We start from the raw sequence: 20,104 nt of genomic DNA on the forward strand, positions 1-20,104 counted from the left end.
ATTTCAATCTTAATCATCAATTCTTCGTCTGTTAAAACCTTTACGATTTTTTCTCAGTACCGTTTTGTTTTTATAAAGGGACGTAACACCACTACTAACTGTGTATGAGATAAGCCCCGCCTCCCTACTAACCTAATATTGAATATACACGGTCTCCATGAGGGTGCTTTTAAACAATCACATTCCTAGAAATGTATAGGAGGTAAGATAAGTATGTTTACTTACTTATTATCCATTGATGTGTTACAGGTGTAAATATATATACCCAGTCCATGTCTTCCTCTGGTGTCTCCTGCTCCACAAACTGTAGCCATACCCTGTAAACAGATCATTGATAGATGATGATGATGATAGGTTAAAAGAGGGTAGTAATGGGGGTCCCTCTATGACACATAACAATAAATACATGCCAAGTGACGTAAACAGTTATTTTTGGTGCATGACGATAAAATGTACAATTTCTTATAGATGATTAAAAAAGAATGTGTTCATAGTACATGGATGCCCCACTCGCACTATCATTTTCTATGTTCAGTGGACTGTGAAATTGGGGTCAAAACTTTAATTTGGAATTAAAATTAGAAAGATCATATCATAGTGAACATGTGTACTAAGTTTCAAGTTGATGTAACTTTAACTTCATCAAAAACTACCTCGACCAAAAACTTTAACCTGAACTTCGCACTACTGTGGATTCATTTTTATTCGTGGTATACCAATTTTCGTGGGTTTCGAGGGTCACAGCGAACCACGAATTTAAGAATTCAACGAAGAATAATCCCGATAAAAATGTATGGAGTCGGATGTTTATTTCCAGTTATGTTATGCAGTTCTAGTATAGTGTTGAATAGCGATAAACATTGTAACATAACACATGTTTTTTTATTAAAAGAAGATACAAGTATTTTTATTAAATCAATAATTAATATATCGAATATCAGTGATAATTTACTTTTTAAAATTGATTAAAACTGTTCATGGAAAATAACTGCAACTTGTTAATTACCGTGTCATAGTTTGGTTTACTAGTGATAGAAAATCAATAGGATTAAGTACGGGGATATTGCCCGTAGGTAATATTGTTTATGACAGGAACATTTATTTTCACACCTTTTACTTTTATGACTGTTTATTGTATCGTGATTAGGAAAATGAGCTTTCAATCATAAAGTTTTGATTGCCTTATAGAATTCCGACAAGTATCTATAAATTGTAAAACAAACAAATAATTAGTTGTCTTTGTCCATTATTGTAATAGAAGTTTTCAATGAACACTTTAACCTAAATTGCCCAAGCGAGGATTTTGACAATTCAAAACTTTTTCAATGAATTCCTTCTTTTTTGTTTGTTTTATTATTGATCAAACCAGGGAGGTTAAATGATCTACTAAATCAAAAAAAAATCCACGAATTACGTATCTGAATATTTTTTTTGTAATCAGCGATCCACGAATATACATATACCACGAAACGTCTTTTTTTCTCTATCCACGAAAATTGATACCCACGAAAATAAATGAATCCACAGTATCATTTTCTATGTTCAGTGGACCATGAAATTGGGGTCAAAACTATAATTTGGCATTAAAAGTAGAAAGATCATATCATTAGGAACATGTGTACTAAGTTTCAAGTTGATTGGACTTCAACTTCATCAAAAACTACCTTGACCAAAAACTTTAACCTGAAGCGGACGCACGGACGGAAGCACAGACCAGAAAAAATAATGCCCCTCTACTATCGTAGGTGGGGCATAATAAAAAATGGCTGATTTTGATAATTCACACTAAATTTTTTCCAACAATAACAGTAACGATAATTATTTCAGACCTCTGACTTTTGATAAATTTGACGCCTGACAGTAACAAGCAATACTTCCCTCTTATAAATGTTTCCATTATAAAAACATAACACATACGAAAGAAGGGATTATACAAATTGCATCTCACGCTCTAAAATTTCAATCTATAAAAGCTTCTATAGCAAATCAATTGTCTAGTTCATAACATTACTTTAGTTGGTGGTACTGTTATATTTTTAAGTAAAATCATCATTTAGACAGTTTAAGATGGTACATAACAATACAGGGAGATAACTCTGTAAAAATAATTTTATTTTAAATAATTGGTTAATAGTAAACTTCTCAATGATTTCATTGAGCTGATTTCAGATCTTTACTATAAATGCTTTGTTACTTGTTTGGTGTTGGATTCAATAAATAATCCAGTTTTCTTATTAACTCATAAATGTAATTTTCTTGCGAATAATAAGATTACGTAAAAATTTAATTTGCAATGGTTTAATACCAACCTGAACAAAATCCACTTTCTTCTGGCTTGCTTTTGTTATATCGAATGGTTTCCATCTCATCTGAAATAGTTTTATAAGTAACTGGATTAGAATGAAAATATACAATTGTTTCACTTCTTCAGAAAAATATTTTATGTATGAAGATTGATTGATTGTTTGTGTTTTTTATGCTACTTTAAGGTGGTAGACCTTTGTTCAGGGAGACAACTCTTTAAATCAGTTATGTGTTTGTTAAAGTCAAGTTTCATCAATGTTTTTTAAGCATTTACCTGAAACAGATTGGAAATAATCTATGTAACCTAGAAGCTTAGAATATATTTATGAAAATGGTTGACACAAACGTACTGATGATTTTAAGAGTTATTTCCCTTAACCTAGGTCTACCTCCTTAAAATCAACTTTTAGGCTATTTTGTGACAGCCAGTTTTTATTGGTGGAGGAAGTGGGAGTGCCATGGGAAAACCACCAACCTTCAATAGGAAAACTGACAATCCTAGTCAATTAAGATTGGAGTCTAATATATGAAAACATGAGAATTCCATTATTGCATTAAAATAATTGATAATCATTATGAGCCAAACTTTTACTTAACACTTGAACCAGACAAAAGTGAATATTTTATCAACACAAGCATGGGGAAAACAATAGGAGATATTAATTATCATAGGCGGATCCAGGGGGGCCTGAGGGGCCCGGGCTCCCCCTTTTATGGGAAAAATTTGGTTGATTATAGAGGGAATCACTGAAGCATGGCTGGAGAGGCCCCCCTTAGGTCAGTCAGCAGGCCCCCCCCTTATGAAAAGTTCTGGATCTGCCACTGATTATAATACATGTAATTACAGGAAACAAACAACCTCGAAAAATGCTGTCAAAATATAAATGTGATTCTTTATTTTTTGCAAAACCTATCCAGAGCAATTTTTAAATCATGAAATTTACAGTGTTTTAAAGACATCATATGAGAATTTTCTTAATCATTTGCATGATAAACCAGTAAAAAAAATAGCTACTTGAAAGTATCAAACCAAACTTTACTTGACTGTTGGCCATTGATTTACAGTCTTTTTGAATGTCTATTGAAGCTACAATATGCTTAAACCATTAACTCACACGATGAGCTCAATGTCTACGCTTGGTTGCTGTGAAGGCATACAAAAGTGAGCGAGCGCAGAGTTTTAATTTCAATTACATTGGTAGAATCTAAGGAGATTTTTTAACTTACCTGGTTTGGGTTTGGTTTAACTTTGTCCCAATCATTAGTAAACAGACCATTATCAATTGGTTTGAATGGATTATGTTTCACGGAAGGTCTGATACGGTAAAGCCAGCTCCTTTCATTACTTTCCCTTGGTGCAGTGAAGGCAGTACCAGATAGCTGTTCAGCATACAGTCCATATTTACATTTCTGTGGGTTATTCTGAAAAATATACAATTAAAATAAGAAATATATATTAATAAAAGTCTCTGATGAAATTTGTCTGCAAGTTAACTAATAGTTAAAATTTGGCAAAGCTAATACTGATTCCATTTTCCGCATCTCTCAATGAAAATTCAAATTTGGCAAATCTGATGTTGATTTCAATGTCTGCATCTTATGATCAATTTTCAATAGGTTGGTACTTATTAAAATGATTAAACCTGATGCATTTGTTTGCACCTGTCCTTAGTCAAGTTTTTGATGTTCAGTAGATGTTTGTGGATGTGCTTCATAACTGTTTCTTTTTGTTATATAGATTAGACCATTGGTTTTCCATTTTGAATGGTTTGACACATACCAGTAGTAATTTTTTTTGGGCCCTTTATAGCTTGGTATGAGCCAAGGCTATGTGTTGAAGAAAGGCTCTGTGTTGAAAAAACTATACTTTGACCTACCCGGTATAATGGTTTTTCTTTTACAAATTGTGACTAGGATGGAGAGTTGTCTCATTGGCACTAATACCACATGTACAGGTGAAAATGTTCCAAGGTGATACATTCCTCTGACCTATTGAAATACATTGTACATGTAGCTCCATCAAAAATTCAAACTTATAGTCACTGACCAGTAAAAAGAAAATGGCTTGATCTTTATTAGTTTTGTTTCATGTGTTTAACTTGTATACAACAACCAATACAATACCTGTCCTTGTGGTAGAGCACCTGGACATCTGGGATCTTCACTGGTAAATTCATTACCAAATCCTGACATATACTGTAACTTATCCTACAACACAAAGATCAATAATCAGCCTCAGTAATAACTTTAATGATGTGAATTCAATATTTTAAAGAGATAAGGTTCATACTAAGTCAGGAATATGACAGTTGTTATCCATTAGTTTGATGTGTTTGAGCTTTTGATTTTTCTATTTGATCAGGGACTTTTTCCAAGGACTTCAGTATTTTTGTGATTTTCCTTTTTTTCAAATACAAACATAATTACTGCTATATTATAAATCATAACAATGATTCCTATATTGTGGATTAATATATTTTCTGGACATAGGACACCTTTTTTCTTTTATTGAGAAAAAGTTTCATTTTTGCGGATATTTAATAATGGCAAAGTCTGAATACATTCCATTAGAACATTTGTAAGACATTGAACATTTAAATTTGTGGTTCCCCAGTACCCATTAAAACCTTAGTTTAAACATATTTAATTATAGTGGATTGGGAAACAAGTTTTGCAACTTATATTAATCCCTTTCCAATTTGCGTGTGCGAGTGCTGCCTTGTAGCGGCATTGGCCTGCTCTTTTTAGAAATCTACAAGGGTGTCTTTAACGTGCAAGAGATATGGCTCTCTCTTAACACAGGTCAGCCATTTATCGTCCCCTTCCGACGGACTATCATCGTTTCCTCAAGACCATACTCGCAAATAGTGTCAAGGGAGCGCCGAAAATCCTTGCATTGGTATCCAATTAATAATAATAAAGCCACAATAACTAATTGTAACAATGATCCCTATAATAAATCCATTTGAAAACATGCTGTTTTACTAATTTTCTTAACATGCTTGTAATTCCAAAAAACAATCCTGTGTTACAGTTTAGCTTTCAAAGATCTGCCTGCCATCCAATTACATGTAATTAATGTAGACTTACAAAAACCCATGACACAGAGTTCTTATGAGGGTACCTTCATGAAGAATAACAGTTAAAAATCTGGACAAATGACGTTAACAGTAACTTTAAGTGGATGATTAAAAATATAGTTTTTTTTATAGAATGATAAAAAATGTCCACTGATTTTGACTTATCATTGTTAAATTTTTCCAAAAATAACAGTAAAGGACAATTATTTGAGAGCTCTGATGAATCACACTTAGGTTTTTTTGACAAGTAGTGATATGGTTAAAACAATGTGACACTAACTATAGCTGAAAAATGACCTTTTGATATCGTACGGAAAAGACTGTAACATGTATAAAGAGGGTAGCAATTACCTTTATCGTCAGGCTTGTAACAATCATTTTCTGCGACTGTTAGCATCAAATTGGTTAAAAGTTACCATGATTTGTCAAAATATCCTAATCGTGATTCGTTAGAGGTTTCAAATAAATATTGTTACCAATATTTAGGGAAAATATTTAACCTGATTTGTTAAAGTCAGTAAAAAAAAATATAATCTAAGAGATGTGTACATTTTTTTGTCACAAACTTAAAATTACCGTTAATGCATTTGACAAGAAATTCTATCTTTGTTCGGCAATACCACCCTCTGTAAATTTAAGGCTTAATTTCTACTGAGGGGGGGAGGTCGGAGGTGTCCTGATCCGGAAATCCTGGGCTTAAAAACATGATTCTGAGGTCCCAAATAAAAAAAAAAAAAAAAAATCCTGACATCCCAAAATTCAGAAAAAAAAATCCCAGATCTCGAAAGGACCAATCTCGAAATCCTGAGCTTAAAAACAGCCGATCCCGACGTCCCGAAAAAAGTCCTGCCCCCTCTCTACTGTAATGACCTGAGGGTGCTATAAACAGTTTTGTATAAAAGACCAGAAACTTGGAAGATGATATTCCCCGACTAAAATAGAGGGGGGATAGGAGGGGTCCTGATCCCGAAATCCAGGGCTTAAACACACGAAATCCCGAGGTCCCGAAATTTAATTAAAGTAAATACGGACATCTCGAAATCCGAAAAAAAGAATTCTCCGATCCCGAAAGGGTCAATCCCAAAATCCAGAGCTTAAAAACACCTGATTCCGGTGTCCCGATAAAGGTCCTATCCCCTCTCAAAATAATCATGGAAGGAAACCCTTGTTTATTTACTCAATTGATGAAAAAGTATCATGTTTTTTGTATAATTGATTGTAAAAATTAGTTAATTAGCTTTAAATTAAAACAGGTTGAATGATTGAAATAATTTAAAAAATAATATTAAATATACATGTTTTGAGGGGAGACAACACTGTAAACATCCTGTTTTTTTATCAGTGAAAATTGAAAACTTATTTGCAGCCACTGTAGCTCTTTCGGAGCAGAAGACAGTATCCTGAAACAAGATTTTTTTTAAAGGCTGAGGTAAAAACCTACAAATTTCATACAGTTTTGATTATGTAAAATGTGCATGGATCATGTCTTCATGGGTGTGCACATGACCTGGTTTCAAGTTTTTTTATGTTCAAATTAGACCTTTTTTCCCCCATGTTCATTGGATGGAATTTTTTTAATATATTAAAAGTACACATTTTTTTTATTTCATTATAAACTAGAGAATCTCATAAACATGTTTAACCCCTCTCACTACATTGAAGACACATTGGTGGCCTTCAGCTGTTGTCTGCTCTATGGTTGGGTTGTTGTCGCTCTGACACATTCCCCATTTCCTTTCTCAATTTTAACATTCTGATTCCAGTGATATCTAGTTTTATACAAGTATCTTTATGAATCAGTCCACCACTAAGGGTCACTTATGCATGGTCCCTCAGAGTGGGTCTCATTGGGGTCTATTGAGCTTGACGCAGGATTGCATATTTTTTGTAAGAGTGACAAGTGAAAGTCGAATTATTGTGTTGTGAAAACGGGAAATGATGTCTAGTGGGCCACGGGAAATTGAAAAAAATGAGAATTCCTTACATACATAGTATAAGCAGGATACGGGAATTTGACAAAACAGTAAGCAGGATCCGGGATCAGAACCCCCAATGAGACCCCCTCAGAATGTGACATCATAGAAAAAACTATTGATTGCACCCTGAAGATGTTTTTTTGTTTTTACCTAGTTTGGGTTGCCGTTTCTATAATAAATTTTATATTTTTCAAATCATTCATAAAAATGCATAAGTAAATTTCTAGTTTAAGTAGTACTAAGCACATGTTCAGAAGATGAATGCAAAACTGATGACCAATCAAAATGTTGTGTGTGACACACCCACATTTAGTAGATAGAACTGTTGGTTGGGAATCACTATTTCTAAACTTTAATCTATATCACAAAGATTGTTTTGCTTTGATAAAACAAATTCTGGTTTCCTTAGATAAAGATTCATTTAAAAATTTGTGTTTAAAACCTTTTTTTACAAGTTATTGACAAATATGTCAAGGTCACCACGTATGAAGGTGTTTATGTCGTTTATTACAAATAACAGCAATGACAGCTTATGAGTGTCATTTTTACTAATTCAAAACACTTGCAATACACATGATACACCGTGTCGACAAATAATTCGTGTAAAATTTCGTGTAATTTTACAAATTACAGTCTTGTTTACCTTTTGCAGGCTCATGTTGAAAGATCTTGATCTTTTAAATGCTTCCTTTGCAAAATTACCTTTCGTCAAACGTTTTATTGAATTAATTCGATATAATTTCGAATATACTCTAGACTTACCCTTATTTATAATGTTAAAGTCAGAGAAATTTAAATTATCTTCATGACCTTCACCTTTTAGTTTCTTGGGCTGAAACAATTTTAGTTACTGAAGAAAAATGCTACTTTTACTAAAGAAGCATCCACTGGTGATCAAATAACAGCTGTCTTGACAACAGTTTTATTATTGTATTCAACTGAATCAGGTAAATTTTTATGATTGCATTCTCAATATTGGAAAAATAACGTGCATTGTCTGGGTCTATGCACTGCATGTAAAATGATGTATAATGATATATATGCATTCCAATTTTCTGAACTAATAGCCAAATGATAGCTTTGGAAGTCGTTGCTACAAACCATCATGACAGTAATATGATATACAGAAGACAAGATGTATAAGCACAAAAATAAAGGAACCAATCACCAATAATGGCAATATGGGATATACATGTATTCAACCTTATACACCTTATTGCTTTTCCCGGTTGACCCAAGAATCTATCTTGTTTGAATTATTGACGTCATACAACAATCATTTTTGCATTTTGGCTTCAGATATTTTGAATAATGATGTCAAATTTTTATGGGAACTTGTGTGATGTCCAGTAATGGCGGACTAATAGCGATAAGGTGAATCGCTATTTCAGAATCTGCAACATTTAAACTATTTGCATCAAACAACAATGCCTTTTGCATTGCTGTGTCAATGACTTCAAAATTTTTGGCAGAATTTATTTTTTTTGGCCAATATTATTGTACAAATTTTGTTTGTTGCTCGCTGAGTGTCCAGGAGGTTCTACCCTAGTTCTTGACTTCTTCCAATATAATAACAGACTTACCCTTGTCCTAGCACTCCCTTTTTTGTTGAGGAGGGAATTGTTTTTTAAATATTGTTTTACATACATTAGTGACACATCTTCATTAAAGCTCATGATTTGGGGAGGAGGCGTGGTGGCTCATCACAATTCACAGAAAATAAATTTCGATGATCACGGATCACGAAAATATATATATAAAAAATACTGTAGAAAAATTGATCACAATAGCAAAAATACACCGATCACAAACAACGAAGAACAAAAATAACCCAGGTTACTAAGTTGCCAGACATGTGACAGAGTTTTCAAGCCACAACTGGAGATTTGGAAATTTTCAGCTGGAGTTTGGGCCTCAAAACTGGAGATTTTTTATCGACATTTTTATCGACGTACGCAATGGTTTTTTGGTGTTTAAACTGCATATTTTCCTTTTTTGTTAATGATTCTTTAACTCCATAGCCATTTTTACTTGATAGATAAATATTTATTTATTATATATAAAGTTCATGATAAAGTGATCAGCCATCATATATAGTTGGTAAAAAGTATCTCTGCTTAAGCTACATTGTCAATTTTGGTACCACTACTGAACAGTGGTGTTGAATTGATAGAGTTGTGAGCTTTCTGGTGGGTTTGCTGTCTCCATATGTGTGGTCAAGTCATTTGGGTCACCATAGTCAGCTTTGCAACAAGTGTAGTAGGCATACATATCATATTTGAGATCATTAAGACATTTGTCTTGAGGTTAAGTAATATAACTGTTCAATGTTTTTAACAGCATCACATCAAAGTCGTTATTTATACAACTTAAATTAATCCATTGTCAGTATTTCACTTTTAATCATCAAACCATGTGTCTTAAACTTGCAAGTTGATCACCAGGTAATTGCCAATACTCTTTTATTGCTGTATATACAGTCTAATCCTTAACACCTTCATAGATAACTTGAGGCTATTTACCTTTTGACATCAAAACAGTTAAAGGAAACTTCCGTTTTTCTCAGACTTTCCCGATATCAATTTCGTGTTTCTCAGACTTTTTCTCTGTCTACGAAATTTTTTAGAGGTTGACATTTTCAAAAGACGGAAGATTTCAAATTTTAACGGGAGGGACGGAAGAGGGGCTTAATAGCGGGAGATTTTGACTCCCGCCGGAAGAATCACATGTATGAGTTGCACAGATTCCATTGTACTCTCACAGCTCTCTAACCAAACAGATAAGAGAGGAATTTAACAAAACAAACATACAAATAGAGATATTTAAGGTGTATATTCTGTTTTGCATAAAAAATGTTGGGGTTTATCCGCTAAATGGGTCAACATTTACATAGCCAGGGGTGCTCTATGGTTTTGAACACCCCGTTTTTTTTAATTATATTTTTTGTCATTTTTTTTTTCTAAAGGATCTGAACATTTTATGATGTTCTTTTGGTTGAAACCCCCTTTTTTCAAAATGGAGTCTGGAAAAAATAATAATACTCCAAATGGGATTTAATTTTGCTGTCTCCCAAAAAAGTATTTATGGATTTACGGGGTACATGTACAAATATAAAGAGTAAATGTAAGTACAAATGTATAATCAGTGTTCTCCCCAGATATTTTATTAAGCATTCTGGTAAACAGGGGAAATTGTTTCTAAAAGTTATAGCATCACATCCATAATATAATCTATTAAGACAACTTCAAATAGCATCACATTTAAGATTAAAGCATCACATTACCATGATGCTAAAAGGCCTGGGGAGAACACTGATATAATGTGTAGTTTTTACATTTTTAAGTTCAAAGTTTTTGAATATCCAATTGTTTGTTAATTTCATCCCTTGAAGATGCTGATTTTCAGAGGGATCAATCTAGAAACTTATTTACTTCTGGAAAACTAAGTTACCAAAAATTGCTATTGTTTTGCCCTGAAAAATAATAAAAATTCATATTTCCCTTATTTTGAAAGTTTTTCAGGTGAATAAATCTAGCAACTAATTTATTTTATTGGAAAGTCCATTTAGATATCAAAAGCAAGGTGACTGAAAGGAGAAAAACCAATATCCCTGTCTTTCACATTGTTCTGGGTCTATTTTTGTGCAAAGGGTATCTGAATTTTAAGTTATTGCCCCTGAATTGATGATTATAAGGAAATTTTGCAGTTTTCAGTTATATTATTACAGATAAAGATTAACTGTAAACACTATATATATATTGAAAAGCTAAAATAATCATTGATGAAGTATTTAAGCAAAATATTACAGGTGAGCAATTCAGGCTCTTGAGAGCCTCTTCTTCCTGTTGGAGCTTCACTTCTCCCTGAAGTTTCAATGTTGGGTCTTAATCCTATTTCTCCATGTTTGTCTTGATATATAAGAAGATGTGGTATAAGTGCCAATGAGACAACTCTCCATCCAAATCACAATTTGTAAAAGTAAACCATTATAGGACAAAGTACGTTCTTCAACAGAGAGCCTTGGCTTACACCTACATTGTAACAGCAAGCTATAAAGGGCCCTAAAGCTGGCTGCCTACAAGAAGTTACATTTCCCTATAATTCCTAAGTGTGATAACCCTTGTGTTTCTGTACGTGTTTCAGTATTCTCACCACATAAGATAATAAGATGTATATTTTTGCATTTGTCAACCAGGAATTTTAAAATTGATTATTTTTAATTATAGCATAACATCTTTAACAAAATCTGTAAAAAAAAAGTCATTTTAGAAATTATCAAATACATCAAATACTCATGATGCTAAATGGCTTTGAGCAAATGTTGAGAAAAAAATGTGTATCCAAATGTATCTCGTTCCAATTTATTCCATCATATTCTTTTTATATATATACAGCTGTATGCATCATATTTCATGTAATTATAGTATATTTAGGTTTACAGAATTAGATCTTCACTTCTTTTAATCTAATAAAAAAGCTAGAATTACTTTTACCATCATAGATATATATTGCTTGTGATAAATGTGCAATTATCTTTTCCATTCAGTTGATCAAATTCATTGACTAAAATATACCAAGGCTTATAATCTTTATGATCATGCTATATCTATTGTGCATGTTCATAAATTATTCAGGTGATGTTTGAACTGGTGCAGATCTAATTAGACAAGCTTCTAAAACGCTATAATCTATATTTTGTTACATTTTCATATCATATATATGTATATGTACATGTAACGGAGTACATATGTAATTGGAATATCTAAATTTAGAAAATTTCATTTTATTGTTATCAAAACATCAAATTAAAAAAAAAAATTATGCTGCGTAGAACAATCCTGTACATGAAACTTTTACATACAAATGACAAACTAAAGAGAATATTGGATTATATCTAAATTTAGAAAATTTCATTTTATTGTTATCAAAACAACAAATTAAAAAAAAAAAAGTATGCTGCATAGAACAATCCTGTACATAAAACTTTTACATACAAATGACAAACTAAAGAGAATATTGGGATATATCTAAATATCTAAATTAAAAAAATTTCATTTTATTGAAATCAAAACATCAATTTAGAAAATTGATAATTAATGCTGTATAGTCATGTTACATTGTAGTATTTCTCTTGAACCAGGTTCATAAAAAATAAAAAGTTCAAGTCCAGTAGCTGTTGTTTGACGTGTACCTACCTGTCAGACAAACAAAAAAGACATGTACATGTATCAACATATATTGATTTTTTTTTGGGAGTTTTATGCCCAAGCATCGTTAAAAGGCTATAAAATGGTAGTATTCATGAAATAGTTTGTATGACAACGAATTGAAAAGAGGTCTAAATTGGACATAAAAAGGGGATCAAAATAAAAGGTCAATATTTCAAAGGTCACAGTCAAAATAGCAATTGATAAAGTAACAACTTTAAAAGGGAAGGGGGGGGGGGGGTAGGTTTTTTTCCTTTACAAATATTGTTATCCCCAATTTAATGAAAAAAAAAATATTTGTGACCATGCAGATAACTCTAAAAAATATGGAGATCCAGATTTTCCACATACATGTAGCTTACAGTTTTAAAATTTTGAAGAAAAAAATTTCATTGATAGTCATGATAGTGACGAAAAACTAAATAAAATTGTTCACACTGTGTGCAAAAAAAAATTGTCTGACTCAGACAAAAAAAACGTACCCCTTTGAAGTTTAATGGTTGTTCCCTTTTTTTGGGGGAGGGGGGCTACTTTTTTTATCAGTTTATCCTGACTTTTTTTACATAAATTGTCATCCTGCCTTATTTTTTTACTCAAAACTCCTGTCCTGCTGTTTTTTCAAGTTTCATCCTAGTTTAAACTGGTAAAAACATAAGCATCGAACATTAATACAATGTATTTATAGGCCTCTATCTCTTGTAGTACTTGTTGTCTGCCATACATTTTTAAACCCACTACTACTACTACTACTACTACTACTACTTTTGATCACTTCTAGTTAATTGTTGTAGGACCTGAAATGTTTTATTTTTGCAAAGTCTGAAGTAAAATATATTCCTACATGTATAAAATTGTTTTATTTTTAATAAAAACAGTTCAGAGTTGAGGAAAATGGGTAACATGAGCAAATAGAAACAAAATATAATTTTCTATAATTAAGAACATGCAGTCTAGATATATCATGTGTGATGGGATGTTTATCTATAAGCACACATGATGTTGGGTTAACCAATATACTGATAGATTACATCATCATCGTTTAGATTTAATGACAGAGTGCTATAATTGGATGCCTTTAACAAAAGACTACTGTTGACTGCAAAAATATGTGTGACAAGAGATACTTGCATAGGCTAGAGTTGTGTCCCTTGATCATATTCTCAATTATAAACCTATCTCTAATTACTACATAGCAATTCTAAGAAATGTCTTATTAATGTGAGGGCAATATTCAATATTAAATAGACTTGAAATAGATAGTTTGTGAAGATGGCAAATAAAGATTTGAAGATGTTACATACATGTAACAGGTAGGGAATTTTTAATCTTTTTTTCTGAAGAATACAAAATGAATAATTATCTAATTTAACTTGACACCCTAAGAAGATAGATAACTATAAAGTAAACAATAAGTTTTTTTCTTGCAAAGTTTGTTTACTTTATCGACCAGCTGCGACTGATGTTGAGTTTAAATCAAACTTAACATGGTATTTTGTTTACATTTCTGACACCAAGACTGTATTTATTGATCATGGAATCATGTTTATGTTTTAGGATCATGTTTATGTTTTAATAAGGACAATGACATTTGGCATAATTGTAACAATTGGTTATAGATTCTGCATTGACATTTATTAGCGTCTTTTGTGTTATATAAACATATTTATATTGTTGTTGTTGATATAATAACCTCAAAGAACAATTGTTTACATGCACTTCAAAAATCACAATATAGGTTATATATATGTTACAGTAAATAGGTGAAATTAGGAATTACATGTAATTACTAAAATTTAGGAATTACATGTAATTACCGATGCACTTAGTAAATACAAGTAATTCCTAGAACTGCCCAGTAATTACCAGTAATTACTGATTTTAAAATGAATTTTTACACCTATTTACTAACTGTTAAAACAATGTTGTAATATGGTCAACTGATCAAAAGTTATGGTAATACTAATAAAAAAATCAGTGAGTATTCAGCTATCAAAATTTTAAGGGTTTTGCAGAACCCAGTGTCTCGCCTACTTTTGCAGTGAGTCGCAGGCCCAACAAAAAAAGGGGAAAAAAATATTTATAATTTTCCTCTAAATACTATCTTTTGACTAGTTCTGTCTATCAAAATTTGTTAAAAATTCAGGATGGTTTATGAAATCTAAACTGTAACTGCAGAGTGTATGTTATGTTAACTGGAAAAAAATAGTCTGTTTAAATAAGTAATATACGAAAAAGCATAGTTATTTTTACAAACTTTATTTCTAGATATTATCTTATGATCATAAACAAGCTTCTATCCAATTTTGGTAGAAATCCAGGATATTTTGAGAAAGTTATTAAAATTTAAAACAATTTAACCACAGTGTGAATGTAATGTTAACTGGCATAAAAACTAAGTCCCTTTATAAGTAAAATACGGAAAAACTTGATTTTATTTCTACAAAATTTACAAGAGTTCGCGAAAAGTGTCAGTCTTCAGGATTTTATCACCAAAATTTTGCATAGGACTGACACAGTTTTAGTATTTTTCAATAGAATTAATAGTGAGGACCAGTAGATTTTCTTCAAGGACTACCAGGGAAAATAAGATTTCGCGAACTGATTTACTTCTTGAAATTTATCTTTTGATCATAAACAACTGAAGCTTCTGTTCAAGTTTGGTAGAAATCCAGGATAATTTGAGAAACTTATCAAAATTTAAAAAATTTAACCACAGAGCGAATATTTGTGGACGCCGCTGGCGACTGAATTATTAGGTTGGTTCGCTATGTCTCGTTTTTTCGACAAAAAACGCAGGCTCGATGAAAAGGAAAAGAATGTCAACATTTAAAGTAAAACAAAAGGGATGGACCATTTAGTTGACTTTTTCAATCCACAAAAAGATCATTCTTATACAGGAAGAAACGATGATAAAATTTTGTTGGAGGTATACAAGTTTAAGTTTGAAGGTCTTGAAGAACTCATAAAAACACGGAAATATGAAAATGTGACTTTTAACGCCATCAATTTGTATAAATTTGTTTGTGAAGAATGTCAGCTTCATCGCAAATGTGTGACAAAAGAAGTCGTAGTTAAACCTATTTTGTAAAAGGAATTTAACTCATGTTATTGGCCAAGTTGATATGCAGAGTATGCCTGATGGAGATTTTAATATAACAAAATTATGAGATTTTAAGAATTATCAAGATCATTTAACCAAGTTTACCATAATAGCTGGCTAAGTTGTCTATAAATTTCTCAAAAATGTTTTTCTCAATTTTGGATTGATATCATTGTCTTGCATGCTCGAAATGATTTTTAGGGAGTTTTAAAACTTATAAAACAACCATTTTCCAGTTTCAATTCACAAACACTGAAGAGTATGCACTTTTAATGTGCCTTATACTCCTTGATACTTAAGTAAGCCCTAAAAATTCCTACCCCTTACTTTCTTATTTGATATCTTGAATTATGTCTTTAATTTTTAAACAAAAATATCAAGTTAGTAAATAGCTGTAAAAATGACAAAAAAAATCAGTAAATACCTGTAATCACTGAAACAACTAGTAAATACATGTAATTACTAAATATACTAGTGATTACAGGTATTTACTGAAATGTTTAGTAATTACGTGTAATTCCTAATTTCACCTATTTACTGTAACATATATATACTAGAATGTGTGCATTCAGTTGGAACTAGACACTGTAATTATAAACAGTGAAGTTAAGATTGCAATCATATTTCTTTTATTTTTCAAAGTTAAATGACCCAAAGATTTTGTCAACCCAATTACATTGCACTAATGATGGCAAAAATTCAAATATAGTATAGAGGTGCATTTGTACGTGTACAAAAAATGTAGTACATATATCATGTATATATGCATATTTTGTTTTTAAAAAATTGTAAGGTTTTCCTTTAAGGATACATTGTCTCTTTTTAATCTTTTATCAATGATTATGAGGATTAGGCCAAATAAAAATATATGTGTGGTTCCAGTAACCCTACCTTCCATACTTTTTCGCCTCAAAAATAGCCTACCCTAAAGATTTTATTGTCTTTTTTCATTAAGCACTGTTAAAGTTAGAATGTTGCTCCCATAGACTCAATGTAAAAAAAAAAACATAAAATAAAAAAAATCCCTACCTACCTACCCTAACTTTTTTTCAGATGTAACTGGAACCACACATACTTTTTTATTTGGCCTTACAAATATTTTGATTAACATACATGTACATGTATTCATAAAAAGATTGACAAAACGTTCATCAGACAGTGCCAGTGATTGGTCAATGAGTTTTGAAAAGGGGCTCATCAATCATGTTTGCCTCAAAAGAGGGAGGTGACTTCAAAATCAGATAAAAAATTGTACCAAAAAAATGTTTTAACCAAAAAATCACTGAATTAAAATTATGTGCTTTAACTTTAAGGAGCTTTTCCAATCCCCTCCCCTTTACTGATCTTCCTGCTGTCTTCAACATGTAAGATAGATGAAGTTATACAATACAATAAAACAACCACACAACACAAAAGACTCCAAAGACATTTAAAGTGCAAGACAAATGTTATAGTAATGTAACATTTTGAATGAATATCAAACATAAACATGATTTTCTGCTCTTTGGTAAGGTTGTTGTCTGACACATTCCCCATTTCATTATTCCCAATCTTATACATGTTATAAAGGAGGTGGATCTAGGAAGTTGACATTTCAATAGATAAAAGAGGTGCTATGGTCACAATGGTGTTAATGAATTGTCTAAATCACACCTTAATGTTATTCATCTTGAAATCTTTATCGACCAACTTTAAGGATAAAGTTCTGTTGAAACATAAAAAAACACTCATATCTTCACGATCTTTAAGTTAATTGGAATCAAAAAATCTTATGAGGTAGGTTTTACCGTTTTTTATGTTCTCTGAATGTTGAAAGTAAGATGGTACTGGAAATTGCATGTTTCTATTGTTCTTTATTATGTTTATGTAAGTTACACAGCCCTGGCAGCCCAGGCTTGTAATATTGCTCTTGGGCCTGTAAAAATCATATTTACAGGCCAACAGAATCTAACTAAAATTTTTCGAAAAATGAGCTAAGGGCCTGTTGATTTAACAGTTCATCGTGAAGACTGTACTGTTTGTGTATTTTTGTGAACTTGTACACATAGTAAAAAGGTCAATTTTCGCAGTTTGGGAATAGAACTAAAAAATAATACTTTAAGTCGAAATGTACTTTTTTAAAGTCACACATATTTCATTAGGAAAAAGCAATTTTTACCTTCAGTTTATAAGAAGTAAACAACAAAAATAGGAAAATAGGAAAATAGGAAAATTCAAAACGGAAAGACCCTAAGCAAATGGCAAGTTCAAAGCTCAAACACATCTAATGAATGGATATATCAACTGTCATATTACTGACTTGGTACACATATTTTCTTATGTAAAAAAATGGTGGATTAAACCTGGTTTTATACATAGCTGGCTAAACCTCTCACTATTATATTAAATTTCAGGAAGATGAAGGTAGTTTGTGTGCTTGACAGTTGGGGTAAAACCACACCCAATGTGGATAGACAGTCTGTAACAGCTACAACAAACCTAGGGGCAATCGATTCCCCAAGAAGGGCAGCCTTATGTGTCTTAGAAAAGGTTTGCAAAAGGTAAGTGTATAATTAACATCTAATATGTAATATAGGGGAGGGGAGGAGGGTAAACCATTCTGCATGGCTATTAGTCATAAAAGTTAACTCAGTGTCATGTGACATTGTACAATCAAGTTTGGGCTTGAAACACTAAATCCAGTATTTTGATTGGTTGAATTCTGAGTCTGAGTATGATAATTGTACTCCAAATGTTATGTCTGCTGTTGTAAATACAGGGCGAACACAACACAGGAAAGTCATTTAGATTACCGGTATGTAGGAAAATACTCTACATGCTCTATACTTCAACAGAAATGTATTGATTTGAACAGTTCTTAATAAAAAAAAATCCATAAATTTATTATAAGGTAGGCATAAAATTTAGAATATGTAGGAAACAGATCACAAGAATTGTTTGGCCTCCCTAGAAATACCAACTTTATACCAATTCTAGTCCTTATATGCTTTATTTTTCAGTGTTGAAGCTAGCTTAGAGCATGTTCCATTTAAGAAGTTAGATTTTGGCAGTACCTCAGTGTTAGAAGAGTTTTACAATGCTGATGTTGTGGTCGTGGATATGACGATACCAGTGCAACAGTCAGCTTTATTTTATCATATTGGTGTACGACAGAGTATGGGCATGAAACATAACATTGTCCTATTTTATGACACTGATGTGGAACAGTCTCTATCACTTAAGGTCAGTTTCAGAAGTGGGTGTGTCCAAACTGTAGAATTTTCTTTCCAGTTGAATGTCATTAAAATTTGAGATACAAGCCAGAGTTAGGAATACTTGACAAGTAATTTTGACCCTTTATGCACACATCATTTCCTGTAGTTTGAGAGAAATTATCAGTTTTTCTGTTTGTTATTTTTGGTTTCAACATGTCCAAGCAGGTGAGCCATCATGAACATATCCCAGTTTGAAAGGGTTTATTGAAAGTAAGTTAGTATAGCACTCTTTTTGTGTTTGTCGTAATTCAGGATACAGTAATTCAGTGGTTCTAATTGGTTGCTGTTTGTCATATACATGTTTCTTTTTGTGTTTGTCGTAAGTCAGGATACAGTAATTCAGTGGTTCTAATTGGTTGCTGTTTGTCATATACATGTTTCTTTTTGTGTTTGTTGTAATTCAGGATACAGTAATTCAGTGGTTCTAATTGGTTGCTGTTTGTCATATACATGTTTCTTTTTGTGTTTGTCGTAATTCAGGATACAGTAATTCAGTGGTTCTAATTGGTTGCTGTTTGTCATATACATGTTTCTTTTTGTGTTTGTCGTAATTCAGGATACAGTAATTCAGTGGTTCTAATTGGTTGCTGTTTGTCATATACATGTTTCTTTTTGTGTTTGTCGTAATTCAGGATACAGTAATTCAGTGGTTCTAATTGGTTGCTGTTTGTCATATACATGTTTCTTTTTGTGTTTGTCGTAATTCAGGATACAGTAATTCAGTGGTTCTAATTGGTTGCTGTTTGTCATATACATGTTTCTTTTTGTGTTTGTCGTAATTCAGGATACAGTAATTCAGTGGTTCTAATTGGTTGCTGTTTGTCATATACATGTTTCTTTTTGTGTTTGTCGTAATTCAGGATACAGTAATTCAGTGGTTCTAATTGGTTGCTGTTTGTCATATACATGTTTCTTTTTGTGTTTGTCGTAATTCAGGATACAGTAATTCAGTGGTTCTAATTGGTTGCTGTTTGTCATATACATGTTTCTTTTTGTGTTTGTCGTAATTCAGGATACAGTAATTCAGTGGTTCTAATTGGTTGCTGTTTGTCATATACATGTTTCTTTTTGTGTTTGTGGTAATTCAGGATACAGTAATTCAGTGGTTCTAATTGGTTGCTGTTTGTCATATACATGTTTCTTTTTGTGTTTGTCGTAATTCAGGATACAGTAATTCAGTGGT

General features: G+C 31.9%; 2 protein-coding genes across 2 annotated transcripts; one reads left to right on the plus strand and one right to left on the minus strand.

Annotated features, from left to right (window-relative positions):
* Window positions 1–200: 200 nt before the first annotated feature.
* Window positions 201–8,080, minus strand: LOC143061268 (homogentisate 1,2-dioxygenase-like). The gene is made up of 5 exons (XM_076233709.1): window positions 8,004–8,080; window positions 4,429–4,512; window positions 3,532–3,726; window positions 2,310–2,369; window positions 201–317 (listed from the first exon to the last, which is right to left on the minus strand). Exons 1-5 carry the CDS (start codon window positions 8,016–8,018, stop codon window positions 222–224), a joined length of 450 nt encoding a protein of 149 aa, XP_076089824.1. The 5' UTR covers window positions 8,019–8,080; the 3' UTR covers window positions 201–221.
* Window positions 8,081–13,624: 5,544 nt separating this feature from the next.
* LOC143061267 (mitogen-activated protein kinase kinase kinase 15-like) lies at window positions 13,625–18,889 on the plus strand (the record flags this gene model as incomplete). Its single annotated transcript, XM_076233708.1, has 3 exons — window positions 13,625–13,877; window positions 18,061–18,207; window positions 18,667–18,889. Coding segments are annotated over exons 1-3 (411 nt in total), but the record flags the coding sequence as incomplete, so codon positions are not given.
* Window positions 18,890–20,104: the final 1,215 nt, after the last annotated feature.

Source organism: Mytilus galloprovincialis, unplaced genomic scaffold (assembly GCF_965363235.1).
Source record: "Mytilus galloprovincialis unplaced genomic scaffold, xbMytGall1.hap1.1 HAP1_SCAFFOLD_261, whole genome shotgun sequence".
NCBI lineage: Eukaryota > Metazoa > Mollusca > Bivalvia > Mytilida > Mytilidae > Mytilus > Mytilus galloprovincialis.

Bases quoted from the DNA above. Each gene is read 5' to 3' on its own strand.
- LOC143061268 (XM_076233709.1), bottom strand. The intron at 3,727-4,428 runs GTATTGTATTGG...TATATTTTTCAG, and splicing joins GTGCTCTACCACAAGGACAG to AATAACCCACAGAAATGTAA. The intron at 2,370-3,531 runs GTAAGTTAAAAA...AAACTATTTCAG, and splicing joins TTAAACCAAACCCAAACCAG to ATGAGATGGAAACCATTCGA.